The 24,786-nt window shown below is 33.9% G+C and overlaps 1 protein-coding gene and 2 long non-coding RNA genes across 3 annotated transcripts; 2 read left to right on the top strand and 1 right to left on the bottom strand.

Annotated features, from left to right (window-relative positions):
• Positions 1-2,164: 2,164 nt before the first annotated feature.
• Positions 2,165-20,906, bottom strand: LOC133522514 (uncharacterized). The gene is made up of 7 exons (XM_061857875.1): positions 20,771-20,906; positions 19,192-19,821; positions 18,576-18,629; positions 18,451-18,501; positions 5,190-5,300; positions 4,483-4,569; positions 2,165-2,343 (listed from the first exon to the last, which is right to left on the bottom strand). The coding sequence occupies exons 1-7, from the start codon at positions 20,855-20,857 to the stop codon at positions 2,233-2,235; spliced, it is 1,131 nt and encodes a 376-aa protein (XP_061713859.1). The 5' UTR covers positions 20,858-20,906; the 3' UTR covers positions 2,165-2,232.
• Positions 5,956-7,799, top strand: LOC133522540 (uncharacterized). Its single transcript, XR_009800070.1, has 2 exons — positions 5,956-7,140; positions 7,263-7,799. It is a non-coding gene; the product is annotated as an uncharacterized LOC133522540 (long non-coding RNA).
• LOC133522539 (uncharacterized) lies at positions 15,497-17,348 on the top strand. Its single transcript, XR_009800069.1, has 2 exons — positions 15,497-16,689; positions 16,812-17,348. It is a non-coding gene; the product is annotated as an uncharacterized LOC133522539 (long non-coding RNA).
• Positions 20,907-24,786: the final 3,880 nt, after the last annotated feature.

Below are 24,786 nucleotides of genomic sequence, written 5' to 3'. Positions count from 1 at the left end.
ACACAGTTTCTGGAGATGCCGGTTCGAACCCCGCTGGAATCATGGATCATATTTAGCTTCACTTCACTAATAGTTTGACACAACAAACTCATTTTTAAATTATTTTAAATATTTTCTTAATAAGTTATCGCAAGAAAATAAATCTATTCAATTTACTCAATAAAGTGACACCTGTTGATTCTTCGTAATCGTTGACAACGACATGTCTAAATAACTTTCAATGAAGATGTATAGATGTCGCTAGGAGTAATAATATTATATGGTATTGATGATATTTCCTAAAAAGTTTTATGACCTGGATGTGACACTTAACGCCATCTAGTCTCCATATTAGGCAACAGCGCATTTTCAGTGACGCCATCTAGTATCGACGCGCTTTTAGGCGGTCGCATTTTAATGTATGGGGTGGCCATATCTTATATATATCTAATCTGTGGTCTCGGGGCAGCGGAAGACCACAATGGAGATGGCGGGATGAACTAGATGCATTTTGTAAAGAGACGCGAGATTGTGCAATGGATAAGACCAAATGGCGGAGACACTCTTATAGCACAGATTATATAATAGTTAGATACTTATCCCTCAAAGAAAACGCAAAATAGCTACACAAAAATACAATGGAGTGACCTTCAACGCGCCGCTCCTCGCACCGCGCGCACCGGCGCAACGCTAGGGTTGCCGACGGTTAGAAATGATTTTACAAATAAGTACCTACATTAACTAAAGATTCTATAGAAGATATCTATCTACTTAAGTAGGTACTGCATACTAAAGTTTTAATGGTCAAACTAGCATTAGAACTTGCCATTAGCTGTATGAAAGGATAGCGTAAAATAACTATGAGCAAGATAAGTAAGTAAGTAGGTAAGTAAATATTATTTATTGTGCTCCATTCAGTTAAAAAATACAGCGAAAGCGAAATACAAGCTTAAGAATACCTACTTATACCTAAGACCAGGCAGTCTTATCGCTAAAAAGCGATCTCTTCCAGACAACCAAGACAAGAGATAAGTTGCAATAAGTAATTATAATATTCCGTTTACGCATTTCATTCCGACGAGTGACTGCGAAACATTTTAAAAGGTCATATCTCCGTTCAGTAACCGCAGTGTTTACGCCGTTTTATAAACCGCACCATGAACCCAGCAAAAATTAATTGTAAAACTTCGTTTAAAGTTTAAAACTTGATAGATATTTATGTTACACAGTAAATAAAAATATTATAGGAAACATAAATAGACACACATCGTATATCGTAATTAAAAATAGGTGTACTTATATTGAGAATGTCTACTTACTTTTCCTATCTATCGGAAGAGCAAAAACGATATTTTGTATTAGTTTTGATAACAAGCTGTGTTATTTGTTCGTGACGAAGATGTTTCTTTCGCATACATTTTGGCATATTCGAGCGCGCGGCGATGCGACGTGCGTACCCGAGCGCGTGTGACAACCAACTGGCTTGCTTTTGTACCGTGAACGGGACGAGATTGGTAGGTATAAATCCGAGCTATAAATCTCGCGGAGAGTTCCATAGGCTTGCTTGTAGGGTAATAAAAAAACCGTCAAATGTAATTATAGCTCAGGTAATGCTACACCTCCATATAAAATCATGTTTGCATTTCAAAAGTTCAAATAGGTCCCCTTATACCCGCTGTTTTATTCTTAACAGCCTTTTGACATGTCATTTATTCCTATCGACCGTAGTATTTACATGATGTCCATTCTTAGTACGAAGTAACTTGTAGCCTTGGCAATCGTTTTCTTTACGAAATGTATATCTTTAAGGTATTTATTAGTAAGTGAAACTTGTTTGTATTCGTTTTATTATTACATACAATAATTGTTCAGTACAAAGATAAAGATAGTTTATTATTCAAGTAGGCATATTACAATGCGCTTATGAACATCAAATAAAGCTACACCGGCTCTAATGCTACACCTCTGACCCGAGAAGATTTAAATCCCCCCTCAATTGGCAGAGGGTAACCCAATATGGACCGAATATACATAAATGTTACTATACCATATACATAAATGTTACCTAACCTTACCTATACCCGCAAAAACAGTGATTCTTTACAGTGCTCGATGATCGCCTTCCGCGCATTATTAGAAATTTAAGTAGACATACTAAACTTATCTTGAAAGGCAAAGCTTGATATGGATATGATGTTTTATTAGTTGATTAAAAATAAATATTCACGGTAGTGTATTTATAATTGTACATTATTATGAATTGTTGATAAAGTATAAGAGTTTAGGTGATTTTTTCACAATTCTAGCAAGTAGATCATACAATTTGGTGCCGGGGACCAGTTTCGATGTAAATGGCTGGATATCCTGCAACAAGGGAACAAGGGTAGGTATTAGAAAATACATAATACGGTGTGTAAATTAAATACGGGCAAAGCTTTAAATGCATATAACGACGTATCGTGGACGTATATCTAAGGCGTTAGACTGCAAGATTGACTCGAATTCGTGAGTGACACCGCTGAACTAGAAGGTTATTCCCACTAGTTACCACCAAGTTGTTACCAGTGGTAACTACTGGGATTTTTTCCCATCTTTTACCACTGGGATTTATTATTATTAATTACTGGGATTATTTTTCCAGTAGTTACCACTGGTAAAAGGTGGGGATTTTTTTTTCCCCAGTAGTTACCACCAAAATTTGGTTAGCGTTAAATACTAATAAAAACAGTCTAAATATAGTGCTTTAATCTAAAATTTAAGTTAATTAGTTATTAGTTTAATTATAAGTCGATTACTGCTTCAGTAAACTGCCTTAAAAGTGATCAAAAATAGTCGATCTTTGACTGATTTGTGTGTTCGTTCGTATAATTGTGACGTTATTTATTGAGCGGACCTTATTGTCGATGGTGCTTACGTTATTATCAGCGATGCTTCTACATAAATACAACGCTGCGCTACACAGTGCGGCTTAAGAGCTCCCGACAAAAGATTCAGTTTTCATAGATAACGTCACAATTAATTCAATTTACAATTAATAAGATGAATTTCAACCAAACGTTAATTTCTCTTTAACTTTTAATTTTATACACTTGCACCGGTTTAAAAAATTTTGATCACTTTTAAAGCAGTTAACTGAAACACTAATAGACCTTTAACTATTTATTAAAGCACTCTGTATTTATACTTTACTATTTCTACTGTTTTTATTAGTATTGAACTCTAACAAAATTTTGGTTGTAACTACTGAGAAAAAAAATCTCACCTTTAACCAGTGGTAACTACTGGGAAAAAAATCCCACTAGTTACCACCAACTCGGTTTGGTCCCAGTAGTTACTAGTGGTAAAAGGTGGGAAAAAAATTCCGAGTAGTTACCACTGGTAACAACTTGGTGGTTACTAGTGGGAATAACCAACTAGCACCTTTCGGGCACTAGCCCGTAAGTCCTTAGATATATGTCAATGTTTAAATGATGGTTGGCATAGGACCTAAGAAGTCTATATGAGATAAAGTTTGCTTAGAAATACAATGAAAATATTAACCATACAAAATAATTCAGCCCGCTATGAAAAGCTACACACAAATTACTGTAAAAAGCTCGTATTTCGTAATGTAATGTCATGTTATTCAAGTGTGCCCGAAACGAATGTTCCCTGGTGACCATCTGTACCCCTATTGTACATTTAATCGAAAGCGTGACGTGACGTACGCGTTTGCGTTAAGTCTCATTTTGTATGGGATTTTTAGTTTCCATAACCTCCCGCTTGGCGCGCTGTTTCTAAATCCCATACAAAACGAGACTTAACGCAAACGCGTACGTCACGTCACGCTATCGAATAAATTTGCACTAGGGATCCTGGACTTAATAGCGTTTAGTGAGAACGCAGCTCAATGGGTTAAGAATCTAGAAATAAATCTGTAAATAAATACTGTAGAAAGACTCTTAATTATAATACCATAAATAAATTAAAATTATTAAAAATTTTAAGTGTCACTTAAAAAAACTTCTTCATTCTTACACGGATAAATTATTTGTCTGCTTTGATTTATTGTCCGTATTATATTTACATACTGTATATTAAATTATTAATTTATATTTTACTGAAATTTTTAGACTGCCGACTGACTGATGCAAAAAAATTTTGGTGAAATTTACATAAACTCATAAAATTTTCTCTTTCTATTGGCCTCAGAAATGCGTGTTTAAAGTCTTTCGGGTTCTTCATCCTCGTGTTACACCGTGTACAATAGAAAAATCATAGTGCTTAAATATCTGTCATGAAAATGACAAAGCTAAAAATATTTGCTTACGTATGAAACAGTAAAACTATTAATTGGACTTTTAAATTTGAAACATTCATCAAATATTTTAAAGCTTAACTAAGAAAAGAATTTTAGAAATTCAACCCCTAAAGGAGTGAAAATTGGGTTGAGGGAAACGCAAACAGGTTGCGGACAAAGGGGAAGATTAGTCTAATAGTAAGTAAGATTATTTAAAAACTAACCAATGTTTGTTTTTGAGATTTCTTTTTCTTTGTTCTTAGAATAGTATCTGGCTTCACTTCTTCTTTCCATACGCCATCCCAATAGTCCTGTTAATAATAGCTATATTTTATTCTGAAATTATATCTAAAGTAAATTTAATCTTAGACAACCATGGGTGTCTGAAGTTAGGCAAATTTTAACCGTCTTTGAAATAAAGTTTAAAATAAATGTGGGAAATATATTCCCTCTTCGACTAACAAAATGTTGGTCCCATAATAGATTTATGTTCTAATTTTTAAACGACATGCTGAATTAACACGACACTTGACATGCACATTGAAGTAACTATTTCAGCATGTTTTTTAATGAGAGCTTAATTTCGATTGTTGGCGGCGGGTTCCGCACAATCATTCAGTCGGACATTGATTTTATTCTCAAACCTGTTGAAGAAGCTGTATTTCTTCGTGTATTTTTTTGTTTTATTGTAGGTATTTATTCACTCCTTATTTTAGTATGGGTACAATATCAATAAGTATAAATATAAATTATATTTAGGTATACAATATGTTTGTGAACGTATAGTGGAGCCGTTAACCACGTATAGTACGATGAATTTAATCGACAAATCACCCCCCATACCTATGTTATTTCTCAACAATTTTAAAATGTTGTATAGGCAAAAGGAGATGTAATATATTATGCTGTGTATATGAATACGAAAACTTACACCACTCCTCAGCATATACTGTCTGATGACTTCTTCCGTAGGCTCGCTGGGCTTAGAGGAATACTTTTTTGTACCGTTTTTCATCACAGCCACGACTATATCCGCTGGTGCCTAAAACCGTACAATATTATTTTCAGCAGTCAAAAACTGATGAGAAAGTTGCATTTTATTCACAAGAGTGGTAAAGGAATTTGATGCAATTTTAAATTGTTTCCTCATGTTGGCAGGTGGAATAGACTTCAATTTATAATGCTAAATATTTATTTGCATTCATTTAGATTAGATTTATACGCAGGAGCCCAATGAGGTGGATAGAACCAATTCGCTCAGCCCTACATTTGGCGACAGACAGAAAGAGGTGGCGTCAAATTGTCAAAGAGAAGCTGTTCCCTAGAAGTGGCCTCGACCCTCAGTGATGAGGAAACCGATGCAAGGAGGATGAGGAGATTTGTAATGTTTTACAGGAAGTACTTTCTAGCCAAACCTAGGTGAAAGATGGTGAAAAATTCGTGTTACACTTGGTCGCAAAGTCTGTTTAACCCTATTTTGAAACCCTCGCAACGCTCAAGATTCCACTTTTCTAACCACTCGATGCACTCTTGGTTCTTTCGCTTGCTCGGGTATCAATATTAGCACGAGGAGTTTGTAACTAGACGCACTAGCAGATCTAGTTAACATATAAAATAATTGACACAAATAATCGGTCCATATCATTTTCATAAACTACAAACCTCAATTATTATGTTCCAATATTAATCAAAATACTAGTAAATAGTATGTATATATCTAATTAATTAATTCCGTAAGTTTAATGGAATAGAAGCAAAATATTCTCACGAGAAATTTTAAACAACAAACAAAGACTTTAACTAAATCATATTTCGTAGTGGGTCGTTACTCAGAAAAGGAGATTGGTACTCGAGTTTAAAGGGTAATAAATTAGTCAAACGTATAAGGTAAAGGCATCAGTGCTGAGACATGCACCAGTGTGCCAAAAGTAGGTGTTATTATAGATTAATAAAGTATGAATTGAAAAGTAACTTAATTTTTAAAATAATTGTTTAGCATAAACCACAACACTACTTCAAAGAAGTGCTGTCTTCTGACATGAAGGGATATGCCATATGCGCCATTTTTTTGGAGCGTCACATGGTATTTTGATCAGACGTTAGCAGCCGAATTGTGATATTTTTTTAAAAAAGCATGTGCACTGCTTCACGTAATTAATACTTAATTTATCTGGAAAAAGTAAAAAAATAATATAAATCCATATTAAAGTAAGCCCTGGCCGATTACTGGGTTTGAGGCAGTAATTTTAAAGGGACGTGGACCGAGAGGACAGCCGATAGAGGCTGAGCATAGGTTTCAAGATTTTTTTTATTTTCAAATGCAATGTAAGTTGTTAAATCAAGCACCTTTAAATATCTACATTATTATGACTTTATTTCATTGAAATACATCAAATACTCAGTAGTCATCCTGTGGCTGACCACTGGACACTGAAATCACGGAACTCGGAACCCAATAGCCAGAAGTTAAAATGGGATGGCTGTAGACTGGGTACTTAAAGGCTGTGTCTTGGTGGACGGGAGGCTGATTGCTGGCGGAAGGGCCCTTGCATTATATTTAATGAAATATTTCCATAAGCTAAATTAAATTACGTTTTATTCTTTGTAAAAATTAAACTTTATTAAATTATTGATGAGTAAAAACATTCATAATTCTTATTGGTCAATTAGTGGGCAAATGAGACGTTCTTGAATATAGAAATTTCGTGGAGGGGTTGGCTACTGGTGCCTTTACCCTGCGATAAGTACGAGAGACGCGTCTAACACGTCTGGAGCGTTTGTCGAAGGTTATAAATAGCTCAGTTTTAAGCCAGGACCGCCATTATATTTTTGACCGTCGGATTGTCACTTTCTCTGGCTTATTCGTAGACGTAAAAACAAAGGTTGTTATTTTGACGATTGAATGTTTGACATTGCGTAGCTACTATGCTGCTCTTTGTCAGACTGTTCAATTGTTATTTTAGTGTTAATACTTACTTATTTTTGTGGAGTTTTTGTATTTTAGAGCCAGTTCAGTGTCAGGTTGCATGGTCAACCTACCGAGTACACCTAACCTGACGGTGACAAGCAGGTTTACTCGGGAATCCAGTAGAGAGTTAGGTCCAGGTCGCGAGAGGGGCCTGGCGTCAGCCTTTTTACCAACACAGGTGACGATTATACCTCTTACGTTCTCTTCAAGGTCTGACAGAGGGATATGAGGGTCTCACGTGTGGACCATTAGGAGTAATCCTTACTCATTGAAAACTGTTGGTAATTGAAGAAGCGTTGTCTTGTTAAATATATTTATTTATACACATTATATACATGGTTAGGGCGCCTTATTCATCTGTACCCAGGCTTCGGCTAACACAGATGGAGGGAGGCAATCACACAGACACTAGGGTTTGCTATACCTCGGTTTTGTCGGCCGAACGTTTAGAGCTTAAATTAGGGTCCCTCACACACACTCCTCCCTGTAAAAATAGAGGTTCGCCTCTAGTTTTACACACATTAGAATAGGTGAATTTGGGGTAGAGTTAGGGTAGAGTCATTATTTGGGTGTTAGGTTTATTTATTTTCTTTTACATTTAGTTTGATTGTATACAAAACTAAAATCATTAGAGTTTTAACTGTTTTTAATTACAAAATAAACTAAAATCTATCTTCAGTAGCATATGGATGGGTTACTGAGGCTCGTACATTAAATATGATTGAAGGTTTATATATTTTTACATTGGGTGAGATAGGGGAACAAAGTTATTTGAGGACATACTAAATAATTTTGTTATAGGGAGCTAGTGACCGGCGGAGCAGTTCACTAGTGACAATTGAGCTTTTCTATATCTGGGGAATTAAAGGGTAAATAAAGTCATATTTAATAGACGATTGTTTTCAGTATTCCATACATTAATACAACATTCAGATGAGTTTCTTGGCGTTTCTTCTCGTCTGAAATTAGGTTACGAAACGTTGGCAGAGTAATATTACATAGTGCTTAGGAATACCTATTAAAAATATAATAAAATAAAATGGGTATTAATTAGCTTAGAGACCCGTCTTCATCCGGGCGTGACAGTAGATAAAGTATGTTTGTACGTACTATTCTTTGCAATATATTTACTTATGGTTACAATGGTTACATATACATATTTTCCTTTAGCTAGCTAGGTTAGCGAAGAGATATATTAAAAGGAAAATATAAGTTTTAAATTACAAACAAAAAGGGCTTACTACTGTTCACGGTAACTGGTCACGGTAGGGCCCGGTAGGAGATAAATTCTAAAAAATATATATTATTTACTATTTTTTTTATTTGCCTAACAATAGTGTTAATAAAAATATACAGTAGGAATATTTACAAATTCATAGGATATTTAGGGATAGTTTTGAAAAATCCAAATCGTATCAGTTTTCACATAAAAGACGAAGGGTACTAAGGTTCACAACGTAAATACACTAGACGATCACATGGCCAAATTTATTTATTTTCCTATTTTTATTTAATCCTGGTTTAATTTTAGTTAATTAAGTTTAGTAATAGATGGGGTAAGGTACATTTTTGGTGCCGGAATGACCAGGATTATGTATATAAATAGTTTATTACATAGAGTAGCCTCGTCGGCTACATTTTTGCTGCCGTAAGAAAACTGGAATGTGAACAATATGATTTGGATTTTTCTTGGAAATTTTTAAATTATATCTATATATTATAATTTATCAATATAATTTTTTCTCCTCTTGGCTGCACTCTACCGATGTAACTTGCATTGTAGGGACTAATATTACCTGAAACAAACACAAAAATACATTAGTATAAATAGTCAATTAAAATTAGCTAAAACTAAAATGCGTTATGCGAGTCCAAACAAAAAGATAGCGGGCGATAGTTTCGTTTTCATTAAACAAATGTGCATATATGTATATGTACGGATGTATACATATACGTTTTTTACCAACACAGTGTAGAAATCCAGTGAGAGTGTTAAAAAGTGACTAAATTATGTTTTTAGTTTATAAAATTAAAAATTCATGTATAAAATAAGTGTGTTTAATAAGTGTTTAAATAAGAAAAAAAAGTGTTAAAAAACTAATAAGAACTTGTCATACTTGTCAAATGGTGAAAAATGATAATATCAAACATGTAGGACCATGTAAATCAATAGTGAGTAATGATATTGGAGATTTAATCATGGCAGATCTTTACGGGCCTTTACCATCAGGACAATTCGGAATGAATTACATTTTGGTAGTTCAAGATTCATTTAGCAAATTCATCAAACTATTCGCACTACGGAAGGCTACAGCATTATCTGTCGTAATTAGCATGAAAAAATTCTTTAAAATTATACAACCAAAAGCGGTTTTAACAGATAATGGTTCGCAGTTTAGTAGTGGTCAATGGAGGCAATTTATGAAAGAAAAGGGGGTCAAAACTATTTATACGACAGTTAGAAATCCTCGACCTAACACTACAGAGCGTGTGAATAGGCAACTCGGAGTTTTATTTAGGACTTACTGTGAAAAACGACATCAAAGTTGGGTGAAAATATTACCTAAGATAGAAACTTTATATAACAACACGTTACACGATAGTACAGGGTTCACCCCATGTGAAATAATGTATGGTCAGCCTACGCAGTTATCATTTGATAAGGAAATTATTAGTCATATGAAGAAAAACATAGCGGACATTAGGCAAAAGGTTAGAGAAAATTTAAAGAAAGCAGCTGAGATAAGGCAGGCCAAGTTTAATCAAAGTTTTAGATTGATTCAATTTCAAATAGGGGATTGGGTTAAAATAAAAAAGTTAAATAAATCAAATGCTCAGCAAAAGATTACAAAAAAGTTCGAATCAATTTATGAAGTTCCTTATGTAATTGCAGCAATTCCCTATCCAAACGTAAATATTCTAGTTGATCCATACACGAATTTATTCAGAGGGAAATATAATGCAATTCATTTGTCAAGATATTATAAAGGTAAATTGAGTAAAAATAGCTGATCCGGCGAACGTAATGTTTGACTGAAATTAATGATTATAAATAAAAACATTTATACTTCGTATTGTTGTGGTTTAATATAAAAAGATTGGACTAGAAAAATAATTGTTAGAATCAAATAATAGTTATAAAATAGAATAAATATTAAAATGATAAGTGTATTAGATATTAAGTCATATTTTTGTATCCTTAAAAATAAAAATAATATTTTTGTACTTACCAAGTCTGGAGTGGAAGAGCACTGGTTCTTGGGGTCGCGGGTCGAGTGTAGAGATGCTGAATGTCGTAGTTTAGCTGAAATTATTAATATTTTTTATTATTATTAAGTGTTACCAAAACTGTTTACAAAAGTAATATTGTTATAGAGACTTTTAATAATTACTTATAAAAATAAATAACAAACGACAAAATAGGTTTAAGTTTTTTTTTTGAAATGTAAATTAAATGGGTAGGTTGGAATAGGGTCTTCGATCCACATCCGGCATGATAGTGGTCTGTGTGTGTGGAGGTAACACTATTCACATGTACAAGTCGCTTCATTCAATTATACATAGAGTGGGAAATAAAATGAATGAACTTGATTTGTGTATTGTTCATAAAAATGGAGTGTATTAGTCATAAAAAATACATATATTACCCTATAAGCTTGTATGTTAAGGGGTTGGGCTGCTTTGTGTTGCCCGAGGGCGCAAATAGCGGTGGTGGAATTTTCGGAAAAAAAAATTATATATATGGTTTCAATTAACAATTTATATATTTAAACTAAGGAGAGACTAGGACTGGCAGTAATGATTTTTAGTTCATAAAATGATTTCAAAAATATATACTAATCATACATAGTATCATATTACATAATATTATCTGGGAGAAAAAAAGTTATGTTAATATAAAGTAAGCAATTTAAATTACCTCAAAATAAAATAACAGGACAGCATTCAGTGGCACTCGATACCTCGATACTTGGAACATCTGAAAATTGGGAAGTATCCAGTTTAAACAGAGAACAAAGGCGTTTTGTATTTATTTTCGTAGATGAAGATTTCAATATATCATAAAGAAACTAAAATTATCAATACAATTTTAATTATATATACGAGAATATCACTTTTTGGAACAAAAAATTTGGCTATGAGGAATTAGTTTGAAAATAATTACAGTAAATATTTGGTTATTGCGATGAAATTCATTAAATTTGTTTTATTTAATAAATAAATGAACAAAATGAAATAAAAAAAAACTGCTAGGTTAGGAAAAGTATACTTACTTATAATATGTCGTCATATAATTAGGAGGACTAATTACATATCAGCTTACTCAAAAACGCCTTACGTATCTGAAATCATATTTAAGCAAAAATTTGAAAACCGTAAAATTAATACATGTGTTAAAAATAGCTGACGCTCAGCTCAAGGCGAGACGCGTTTGGCCACTTAAAGGGTCGGGGGGAAAAAAAGGGTCGCAGGTACTCCTTAATACGTCTTGTTTTGTGTTATCAAATTTCATTCATATTATATAGGCAATAGAGTTCACTTAAAACAAGTAAGTAGGCGTAACAACACTTTCTTATCAGTATCTATAGTGCAAACAGAACAGACTTCAGAAGAAAAAAGAATAGATTGTAGGCCAATGAGTTAAATTTTTTTCATCATACCTATATATAATGAACTAATAACATAATGGCAACAGGATAGTATTATAGCATAGATATAAACTAAATATGTAGTTTAAATTAACATTACGGTAAACTAATATATACTGAAATAACTGAACGTGTCCTACCTAGTTGACATTTTTAGGAAAAAATGTTCTGAAAAAAAAAGAGTAAAGAGAATAGTGTATTACTTACCTAAAGGGTAGATTCAGGGTCACCCAACTCATCCAGCGACCCGGATTCATTCATTAGAGCCTGAAAAATTAAAAAGAAATAAGTATGATTAATTGAATGAATTATAAGAAAAAAATATTAATCATATGCTATCGATGAATTAATTAAACTTATTGAAACTTGGTCTTGATGTTCTTCATGATGTAATAAGAAATGTTTTCTTTTAACATTACAAAAGTTTTGTAATAATAATTAAAAGATTATTAAAATAAAATATTTGACAAAACATACATATAATTGTAGTTATACCTTAAATCTGCGAAGACGATCCTTGAAATTTCTTATTTTCATAGTCGAAATATTAAATTAAAAAAAAAAGGTTTTACATTTTTGCACAGTTTTAATAAGTCCTGGCGAGCGAGTTCGGCCAAAAATTTATCTCCATAGTATATAACTCGTTACTATCCCAAATTATTGGGAACTCACAAATTAAAAGGTCAATCTTAGTAAGTCTCATTTTAAAGAAAAATAATGTACACGTCACAATCACAAGCTAGCACTTCAAAAGGAGTTTGGCTTTGTGTATAACAAATTGACCTATGGTTTATGCTAGGGGGCGCCACTAGCGCTATACTCTAGCGACGCCATAGACAAAACAAGGGAAATACTCAGTATTTACTGATGTTGCCAGTAAAGAAATTAATTGAAATAAAATATTAAATACAATTCATTGTACAAAAAAAAAAACATTTACCGATATATTAATAATGATCTTTGATTTATTACTGAGATTTTTTTTTAAACTTGGGTTTAAGTTAATGGAAATATTAAAACAAAAACATGTTGAAATAATAAAACTTAGAATGTTGCGACCGACAATGCGGCCGGTGATAAAAAAAATTGAGACAATAAACGCAAAAGTTTAAGGACAAGTTGAGTGCACATGTTCGGATCTCTAAAAAAAAAATTGCCGATGCGTCGAGGGTTTCTCTACCTGGACTGTAAAATGCATGGTGGTTTTGAGTACAAGTAAAGCATAGAATGTTATTCAATTGACCTAGATAATACAAATAACACAAGTATTTGATAAAAATGATTTGAATAGTGGTATTGGCCGAATACTGAATATTCAGCAAAAGTGGCCGAATAGGTCAAATACCATATAGTTATCAAATGTTTGTGGCATTTCTAGTATTTATAGCATACATGAAAAAAGAAAATTAAACAGTCTAGAAAAAGGTAGTAAAATAATAATAAAATATTACTCTTGATTACTTAAAAGTTAATTAAGTCGTTTAAATACACTTGTTACATTATCATAAAATATGATAAGTATATATTAAAAATATGTTAATTAAATATTTATTTGATACTGCAAAGCAAGAGAGGATAAAATTATAATATTCATGGTATTATTCGAAGATAAATAAAATTTTAGGCTAGCATTGGCGGAAAAAAATAATTTAGCATAAATGAACAAAAATTACCAATTTACAAGATTAGATATGATATAAAAAAAAAGTAATACATTCAAAACTTACCAATTATTTTCTTCAGCAACAAAATTCATTACACTTCACAATTACATTTCACTTCACGACACAGGGTGAAATTCAAAACTGAGCCAGTGACAACGGTCAGTTTGATCAGAGAGAAGCTTAACACATCCCCTCTGTCACTTCCAGGACGCTTCATTGCGGGGATGCCATGATAAAATATTGAGTTTTAGTGTTGCCATGATAAGGTGTAATAATGTAACCTTAAATAAAACGGTACGGTATTAACGTTATCTTAACAAACAACTTCAACTTAAATATAAACAGTTTTGTCAATACACATTACGTTTGATATTGTTATACAATATATAGGAGGGAGCTTGGGGTTGTCTGAAATATTGTTTTTTTAAAGTAAGTTTTATTGGATGCATTTTAACTCTGGTTGCATATCGTGACTTTGGCTATCTGTAGAAATTGTCTGGGATAGATTGAGTGAACTGGGAAATAAAAGCCAATGAAAGATGATTAACTATTTAATTATAAGAATAGACTAATGGGTATTTGATGTTTTTGCAAGAAGTGTGTGAAAGTTTGTAATATTTTTGTATATATGGATTTTTACAATTAGACAAATGTCGGATTGCAATCAACCTGGGTTTGTTGATATTTTATTACAAAGAAATACACAAAGTAGTCAACAAATTCTTATCAGTAGGCTAAAATCGTATGACGATTCGACCCATTTTCAAAGGGTAGTTTTTGTTGACTATACACTTCACAAGAAGCTAAGACCATGACTAATTACACACCTCATAGTGAATGAGATCTTTGACAGCAAAACACGATGATGACATGTCAATGAACATGCATTATCACAATTTTATATTCTAAAGAGATATTAATGCATTATTTTTAAATAAATTTTATCAAGTTATTTCAAATATGGGTTTGAGTGTGAAATGGTTATATGTATTTAATTATTAAATATAAAGATAGATAATAGTATTAAACGGTTCACAAGTAAGACTTATTTTCATATGTTATAACGGTGAAGTGTTTACAGTAGTATAGATAATTTTAAATTTTATTATTTTTCAATGGTTCGTCTGGATGAATATTTATTATTTTTAATAGTATTTAATTGCAGACATTACATAGTATTTTTAATTTATATCTATGTTATGTTTGTAAAGATAATGTTTTGATACAAGTATCAGGATGTTATCAAGGTATAATTTAAGTTTTTTTTTTAACATTTTACTGTTAATATGGAAGTCAGTCTAAAGTCAAATATCTGGTTCATGTATGAGACATGCTCCAAGAAAACTTGATTGGAAGGAGTGATTGGGTAATAGAATTCGGATTGAGCTTTGACTAATGGAGAATGAATATCCCAGTACTTATACCAAATGTTTTTCCTACTTTGTGAAGGGAGGTTTTGTTGGTTCATCTATTAACCGGACAATGTGGTTAAGTCGCCGGATAGAAAGATCCATAGACTAGGATGAAACCATGAGATCGAGCTACTAGAGCTTATTGGATTCACGACCCAATATCCTGCGCTGGTAGGAAAATCGTGACGAAAAGATAATCATGATACATTATTAAAATTCAGAGATCCGAGTTTTATACTGAATCAATCACAATCAATGAGTATTGGTTTAAACACACACCATACACCACACGTTTACATTTACGCAAGGGGGGAAGGAAGGGGATAATATCAACAAATTTAGGATATAATTTTCAGTTTTATTGGAATAAGGGTTCGAGAATTATACATGTATGTGTGGAACAATACAATGCTAATTCTCGAGGGGGCGATTGTAACTAGACGCACTAGCAGATCTAGTTAACATATAAAATAATTGACACAAATAATCGGTCCATATCATTTTCATAAACTACAAACCTCAATTATTATGTTCCAATATTAATCAAAATACTAGTAAATAGTATGTATATATCTAATTAATTAATTCCGTAAGTTTAATGGAATAGAAGCAAAATATTCTCACGAGAAATTTTAAACAACAAACAAAGACTTTAACTAAATCATATTTCGTAGTGGGTCGTTACTCAGAAAAGGAGATTGGTACTCGAGTTTAAAGGGTAATAAATTAGTCAAACGTATAAGGTAAAGGCATCAGTGCTGAGACATGCACCAGTGTGCCAAAAGTAGGTGTTATTATAGATTAATAAAGTATGAATTGAAAAGTAACTTAATTTTTAAAATAATTGTTTAGCATAAACCACAACACTACTTCAAAGAAGTGCTGTCTTCTGACATGAAGGGATATGCCATATGCGCCATTTTTTTGGAGCGTCACATGGTATTTTGATCAGACGTTAGCAGCCGAATTGTGATATTTTTTTAAAAAAGCATGTGCACTGCTTCACGTAATTAATACTTAATTTATCTGGAAAAAGTAAAAAAATAATATAAATCCATATTAAAGTAAGCCCTGGCCGATTACTGGGTTTGAGGCAGTAATTTTAAAGGGACGTGGACCGAGAGGACAGCCGATAGAGGCTGAGCATAGGTTTCAAGATTTTTTTTATTTTCAAATGCAATGTAAGTTGTTAAATCAAGCACCTTTAAATATCTACATTATTATGACTTTATTTCATTGAAATACATCAAATACTCAGTAGTCATCCTGTGGCTGACCACTGGACACTGAAATCACGGAACTCGGAACCCAATAGCCAGAAGTTAAAATGGGATGGCTGTAGACTGGGTACTTAAAGGCTGTGTCTTGGTGGACGGGAGGCTGATTGCTGGCGGAAGGGCCCTTGCATTATATTTAATGAAATATTTCCATAAGCTAAATTAAATTACGTTTTATTCTTTGTAAAAATTAAACTTTATTAAATTATTGATGAGTAAAAACATTCATAATTCTTATTGGTCAATTAGTGGGCAAATGAGACGTTCTTGAATATAGAAATTTCGTGGAGGGGTTGGCTACTGGTGCCTTTACCCTGCGATAAGTACGAGAGACGCGTCTAACACGTCTGGAGCGTTTGTCGAAGGTTATAAATAGCTCAGTTTTAAGCCAGGACCGCCATTATATTTTTGACCGTCGGATTGTCACTTTCTCTGGCTTATTCGTAGACGTAAAAACAAAGGTTGTTATTTTGACGATTGAATGTTTGACATTGCGTAGCTACTATGCTGCTCTTTGTCAGACTGTTCAATTGTTATTTTAGTGTTAATACTTACTTATTTTTGTGGAGTTTTTGTATTTTAGAGCCAGTTCAGTGTCAGGTTGCATGGTCAACCTACCGAGTACACCTAACCTGACGGTGACAAGCAGGTTTACTCGGGAATCCAGTAGAGAGTTAGGTCCAGGTCGCGAGAGGGGCCTGGCGTCAGCCTTTTTACCAACACAGGTGACGATTATACCTCTTACGTTCTCTTCAAGGTCTGACAGAGGGATATGAGGGTCTCACGTGTGGACCATTAGGAGTAATCCTTACTCATTGAAAACTGTTGGTAATTGAAGAAGCGTTGTCTTGTTAAATATATTTATTTATACACATTATATACATGGTTAGGGCGCCTTATTCATCTGTACCCAGGCTTCGGCTAACACAGATGGAGGGAGGCAATCACACAGACACTAGGGTTTGCTATACCTCGGTTTTGTCGGCCGAACGTTTAGAGCTTAAATTAGGGTCCCTCACACACACTCCTCCCTGTAAAAATAGAGGTTCGCCTCTAGTTTTACACACATTAGAATAGGTGAATTTGGGGTAGAGTTAGGGTAGAGTCATTATTTGGGTGTTAGGTTTATTTATTTTCTTTTACATTTAGTTTGATTGTATACAAAACTAAAATCATTAGAGTTTTAACTGTTTTTAATTACAAAATAAACTAAAATCTATCTTCAGTAGCATATGGATGGGTTACTGAGGCTCGTACATTAAATATGATTGAAGGTTTATATATTTTTACATTGGGTGAGATAGGGGAACAAAGTTATTTGAGGACATACTAAATAATTTTGTTATAGGGAGCTAGTGACCGGCGGAGCAGTTCACTAGTGACAATTGAGCTTTTCTATATCTGGGGAATTAAAGGGTAAATAAAGTCATATTTAATAGACGATTGTTTTCAGTATTCCATACATTAATACAACATTCAGATGAGTTTCTTGGCGTTTCTTCTCGTCTGAAATTAGGTTACGAAACGTTGGCAGAGTAATATTACATAGTGCTTAGGAATACCTATTAAAAATATAATAAAATAAAATGGGTATTAATTAGCTTAGAGACCCGTCTTCATCCGGGCGTGACAGTAGATAAAGTATGTTTGTACGTACTATTCTTTGCAATATATTTACTTATGGTTACAATGGTTACATATACATATTTTCCTTTAGCTAGCTAGGTTAGCGAAGAGATATATTAAAAGGAAAATATAAGTTTTAAATTACAAACAAAAAGGGCTTACTACTGTTCACGGTAACTGGTCACGGTAGGGCCCGGTAGGAGATAAATTCTAAAAAATATATATTATTTACTATTTTTTTTATTTGCCTAACAATAGTGTTAATAAAAATATACAGTAGGAATATTTACAAATTCATAGGATATTTAGGGATAGTTTTGAAAAATCCAAATCGTATCAGTTTTCACATAAAAGACGAAGGGTACTAAGGTTCACAACGTAAATACACTAGACGATCACATGGCCAAATTTATTTATTTTCCTATTTTTATTTAATCCTGGTTTAATTTTAGTTAATTAAGTTTAGTAATAGATGGGGTAAGGTACAAGTTATACAACAACTTTGCCCCCTTGTCAAACAAATAACAATTATTGCACATCTAAAGCAGAACAATAGACAAAAGAAATAACAGTGACTAATATTAAAGCTTGCTTACCTTTATCGGTACTATATCTCTGTCTTCATTGTCCCTCAGAACTTTTTTTGACTGTAATAAAGTAAAAAAAATTAGTTTCCATTGGTAAGTCAATGTTACATTTGGTTTCTTTATGTTATACGTACCATAATAAATTGTATGATTTGCTCGGGAGTCGGTTTTGTATGTTTAATATTTGTCTGAAAATTAAGACAATTTATTTTATGTATTCGCCTCATTAACTAAATAGTTATTTCCTTTTAGTTGGGTTCGCAGACGACATGAAAAGGCAAAAAACGGTTTATATAATATATACTAAACTTGGCCAAGTAGCTTAACTGTTGTAGATATCAAAGTCGAGAGCTCCCTTCCTAAAAAATTACGTCAAATATCTTGGTAGCTCAACTTTTTAAATCAAGCCTTGGGTCCTAAGGACCAATTCTGCCAACGGAAATATTCAGCTGCAACTGGAATCCGAAAAGGATATGCAGCGACACACCAAAGTAGTTGATATCGGGAGGCGGATTGCTATTTTCTCTAAAATAATGGCAAACCAAACGTATCCTTGCGTGGCGGCCTCGTCCCAAAGGCCGGATCAAGGACCTCCAACCAGATGGGATTGGAGGTTGACATTAAAATATTTCAGGCCCATACCAGAGGAGAGAAGCAGTAAATCGGGGTGTTTGGAGGAAAATCGGACATGCGTATGCCCAACACTGGGCGCATACTCGGTAAAGAAGAAGAGATTACAGGCTGATTTACCTCCACATAAGGGAAGACTGGAATAAACCGGCGGCTCAGGTCTTTGTAATACCTCGGTTCGTGATGATGATTATTGCCTAAGAACTCCGACCAGTCACCAGCGGCCAGCTCCCGTTGGTACTGCTTCAGCTCGTCACTGCTAAGATTATTATCGTGACTGGATGATAAAGTTGAGGGCTCAGCATCATCGATTTCCTGTTTACCTTCGACACTATCATTGATCGCAGTATTTTCGTCATCAAGAAACAAACCTCCATGTTTTCCATCATCATCATCATCAGCGAAACCATTAAATTCATCATCGACTGCGTCGTGTCGATCATTACCAGAAAGACCATTATCATCATCATCACCATCGACTGCGTCGTTTTTATGATTATCAGCAACACTATTATCATCATCATCGACTGCGTCGTTGCTATCATTATCAGCAACACTTTTATTATCATCATCATCGACTGCGTCGTTTTCATTGCTTTCACTTAACTTCTTGCCTTCGTAGCTATCAAGTTCATCGCCATCGTCATCAACTCCTTCATTACTGTCATTCTCTCCAATCAATGCCACAATACCATCATCATTAACGCCAACATCGTCATCAATGGCATCATCCCCTGCTTCTCCTGTTCTCTGTAAATTAGTGTAACAAAAATATTTCAATTAGTTACAGTTAATGAACCCACCCTAATATTTCTGATAGCAAAACTAAAAGGAGCAAAATAGTGATAAATAATAATTATCAAGTCTACTTTCTACAGGGAAGTTTGATGTCAGCGAGAGGAGCTGGGAAGCGGTGGCCTCCTTCTGCGAAGAGGTCATGTCGCATAAGAAGGAGGCGGAGAGGGGGCGTGAGGATGATCCTGATGCGCCGCCTCTCCGACGCAGGCGGCGGGGTGGAAGGCGAAGAGCGTTTGTTCGCCTCGTTCCCTAATGGGGCCAGCGGGTACGGGACCCGCATTGCACGGCTCCACATACGTCGTCTGGGGGGATCAAGCGTCTCTGATCCCCCTCCGTTGTGCGGGTGTCCTGGCGCCAAGCCGGGGCTGCCGGGGGGCGCTATGGTGGAGTGTACTCGATCCCATGGCGCCCTCGCAAACGGCAAAGAGGGCGAAACGCCGGAGTGGGTTTAGTGGGTAGGGCCTAGTTCTCCCCCCCCCCCCCCCCTCTCACTAGGAGAGAGGGGACAGGAGCGGCGAGTCCCACACACCCCCCATTATGGCCTTCCCGAGCCTGGGGGACGGTGCGTAAACGCATTCGCCCACTCCGTGAACAAAAAAAAAGTTTGATGTACCTGTCCAATCTTATATAGCAATCTCTTTAAGAAAAATCATGCAATAAGAAATAAATAGACATTATGGACAATTAACAATGTGGACACCTTTATAAGGCATAAGGGTGTTAGCGATTATGCAAAATTGAACTATCACTTTGCAATAAAGTTCAAAATCAGGTGGGAAATATATTCCCTCTGTCTAATGGCTTAAGCCATGTCATTACCATGAATACCATGATTTAAATGATATAAATTAATGAAGTAAACTAAATGGATGAAGTAAACTCTAAATTCAATATATCTCACCAAATTCTTGTAACGTAAAGGATATTTACTAGAGACTAAAGAAAACGAACATAAAACACAAAAGAGAACTAAAGTAACAAAGTGCATGATGGAATTGGTGAGCTGAAACTAACTGCGTTTATCGGGATTGTGTTTTCGATTACAGAATTTAATTAAAAGACAATTCTGGTATGCATACGTCTACGTTTAGTATATCTGAACTGATAAGAATTATTGATTGATTTCAACTGCTCCGACGTCCAAAGTAGAGTTATATTTTTGTATTGTTTTAGTAATAGTAGTAGTAATATACTTTATTGTACAAAAAGAAATATATAACAGGCAAAAACACACATCATTTGTACAAACGCGAACTTATCTCTTTCATGGATCTCTTCCAGTTAAACTTTGAGCAATTGAGGAAGAATTGGAGAACGGTAGACATCAAAATTGAACTGAAAGTTGTTGTATCGAAGTAGCCTGGCTTTCATAAATTAATTATTTTATGAAAAAAAAAGGCAATCTTACACGATTACCGGGATTCAAACCCGGGACGTCCAGCTTCTTAGGCAGGATCAATTGTATCAATACCGACTAGACTAGGGGGCCGTTAAATATATTTATTTTTGCTGTATTATGTACGTGATATTTAGCATTCGTTATGTTATTTTATATTTAAAACATAATGTTATATAAAATTTTTCTTCGATTAACGCGATGGTCATTTTTGAAATATAACTTTTTTAACCTAATGCTGCAAAAAAATCGTTTATTAAAAGAAAGAAGATAAAATTACATAACCAGCTCAGTGGTCCCACACTAGACTAGGCCTGTATCGTGGTAACCGCTCTTCAGATATACACATTTTTAAGGCAAAAGTAGGTATGTTATGTTTTTTACTATCCAAGAACAAATCTCCAATAATATTAGTTATATCCAAAAAATACGCTGCAGTTATAATTAACATTAATATGCTTCCTCAAGCATTATATTTTTTAGTAAAAATAAGGAACAAATTAAGACCCAGCCCTTCAATGACTGAGGCCGGAATCAATCCAGTGTCATCAGATTACGTGATTACCACCCAGACCACTAGGCCACCCGGCCCAGTACCCATCCCAAATTCATAAATATAGGCATATATCATATCTTCATATCATATTATATCCATTGTTTTCATAATAGGATTATACAATCGCTTTATGATGTCAAATAGTAAAATTTACTTGAAAAATAAATTAAATTAAATTATCTAATTACACTATACACATACTTATTATTATTAACTCCAATGGTTGGTCTTCTAGATAATCTGAGATTTTATAATATCCCTTTTTACACAACTTTCGTTTGATGACTGATTTAAACTGACTTAATGGCAAAATTTGAAAATCTAAAGGAATCTTTTGGTGTAAAACGAACATATTGGCCAATCAAAGATTTACTTATTTTATGAAGTCTAATTATAGTATGTACAAGTTTATTTTTGTTTCTAATATTTATGTTGTGTATGTCGCAATATTTCTTAAACTGGTGTTTATTTTTCTGCACTTATAATAAATTTTCATAAATGTATTGCGACGCATATGTCAAATGCAATCTTTGAAATGCACTCTTTTTTACTTGCTCAAGGTTTTTAACCAAAAAACCGAAAAGAAGGTACAAAAAGGCTCAAAAAACCTTAAACAGGCATTAAAAGCCCTTATCACCGAAATCAGTGACGCGTTGTTTTATCGACATTTTATTTCGTATGACTGAATTTAGGAACGCGCCTTCTATTTTTATTGCTGGCCTAATGGATTTCTGTAACACGATCCTCGATTTCTGTACAGTTTTTTACATATCGCTTTTAAGGTGTACCGCAAGGTTTACTTATCTTCTGGGGTGCGATAAATCTTTGATGGTTTTATTTGATCTTTGTTTTTTAGTTGCGGAAGTGTTGTATTTTATTGTTTTACCGTTCTTACGTATATTTTATATTATATCTCTATCTTACAGCTCACTCATATATTAGTAATAGGGTTGACTAGCTCACCTTTCCTTGCACTTATTTAGTATAGCACGTACTTACTCGTTGTATGGAAGAGAAAAAAATGTTTTTCCACATCTAAATATTCTCCATGATTTTTGAGTGAAAATTTACCCAATGAAAAACTAGGTATATAGGTTTTCCCTTTTTTTAATATGTAAGAAAAAAAGCGAAATATATAACTTAGAATATATTATGTAGACATCAAAATCAAAGTGATTTGTTAAGATTATTTAGTGGAAGCCGTTTTCTCCCGAAATGGACATTTCATAGATTAGAAAAAGTACCGTTATTTTATTAGGATCGCAAAGCTATTCTTCCCTCTTAATTTGACAGACTAGTTTATTAAATAAATAAATAATAGCAAATTACCGAGAACTTCTTAGAAACTTTCCGCAACTTGCAATTCTGTAAACTGGGGACCTTGGTCAGGTTTGCGTTTGTATATGACACTTATTTCAATATACATATATTATATATGTAGTAGTGTCTCAAACCAAAATAAAATAAATTAAAAATTTAATAAAACTCATTCCTTTTTTTCATCTTAAAAAAACAGTTGAAACAATCTATTGCGGGAATCTGCTGAAAATTGTGACAATGCTTCAATAAACATCAATTCTGTGCCACATCTGTTGGTAATTACATTAATATCGAGCGCCACATATCATATTTAAATTCCGGAATCATCTCGTAAATCCAGCGCATAATACGCCCCAACGCCACCCCATATTTGTTTTAAAACAGAGATAGTGATGACCCCTAATAGAGACCCGTGCACAGAAAACATAAAAGCAGTGGTTTGATTGCCAAGCTTCAAACGTGTTGCATTAGAGACTTATACATCTCTCTCATCTTCATGGGTGGTACATGTGGAGGTCCAAGGGGGAGGCCTATGTTCAGCAGTGGACGTCTTATGGCTGAGATGATGATGATGACATCTCTCTCATATTGTAGTAGTTAATTATTTGAAGATATTTTTTTTTATTTCATTAATATAAATGTTTACATGACATTACAGTTGTTTATTATAACACAACCTTTATATTCATTTGCTGTTGTATTTAGAAATATTGCTATGTATTTTATTATTACAAGGTTTTATTTAGTTTCACCTGTCCCGTGGCTGTATGTAATCAAATCTTGCAAATTAAATTTGACCCACTTCCCGGTTTCCGATGAAGCTGAAACTTTGCATATGTAAGTCGGGTGACAATGCAATATTATGGTACCATCGAGATGATCTGATGATGGAGACAGGAGGTGGCCATAGGAACTCTGTGATAAAACAACGTAACCTGGTTTGAGGTTTTCAAAAATGTCTCGATGAGTATTAGTTGCTTGTGGAAAGAAAGGTACAGTCAGCGATAAAAGCTTGTACCAAAAATGAAATTTTTGCCAAAAACTTATTTCATGTCCCTTCAAACGTTGTATTGACCTATAAAATAATTTATTGCCTCTCTCTCAAGTAGGTTTTCGGAGAACTACATGTTAATGTAATTACGTGTTGGACGTGGTATCAATGTGTAAACTTTTAAAGAATAGATCTAGCACCAACTGTGAAAAGTTTGAAATCAGAAATTATTTATTTGCATTGATAAAGTATAGGGATGTTACAATACATTGTTTTTCAGTTATTTATTTATTTATTCAAAATTTATTACACAAAATATATACATCAATGTAAATACAAAAAAAAAACTTTTTCAAGATACTTTGTGCCTTGTGAACGCCGGCTATTGCGACGATGTTCATCTATCAATTCAAGCCACACTAAAGTGTGACCATCTGCAAAATAACTAGTCATCAATATAAACCTCAAAATTTTTGCCTGCGAACTGTATTTTTGGTACAACGCCGTCGGTCGAGTCAGGATACTGAAATGATATGCCATATGGCAGCACTATGCAAATCGCAATTAGTCCAATAAAGACCCTGGACCCGGGATAACGACTCTAACAAATTTACTCGACACTCCTTCCTTCCTAACAGTAAAATGTACTATTAA

This window comes from Cydia pomonella, chromosome 11 (assembly GCF_033807575.1).
Source record: "Cydia pomonella isolate Wapato2018A chromosome 11, ilCydPomo1, whole genome shotgun sequence".
In the NCBI taxonomy this organism is placed as follows: domain Eukaryota; kingdom Metazoa; phylum Arthropoda; class Insecta; order Lepidoptera; family Tortricidae; genus Cydia; species Cydia pomonella.
The sequence above is the reverse complement of the archived record's forward strand: the minus strand, read 5'-3'. Positions and strand labels throughout refer to the sequence as shown.

Excerpts from the sequence above, each read along its gene's own strand:
- LOC133522514 (XM_061857875.1), bottom strand. The coding sequence starts at position 20,857 with ATGCACTTTGTTACTTTAGTTCTCTTTTGTGTTTTATGTTCGTTTTCT. Across the intron at positions 19,822-20,770 it reads CTTTACGTTACAAGAATTTG|AGAACAGGAGAAGCAGGGGA; the intron begins GTGAGATATATT and ends ACTAATTTACAG. Across the intron at positions 18,502-18,575 it reads AAATCATACAATTTATTATG|TCAAAAAAAGTTCTGAGGGA; the intron begins GTACGTATAACA and ends ACTTTATTACAG.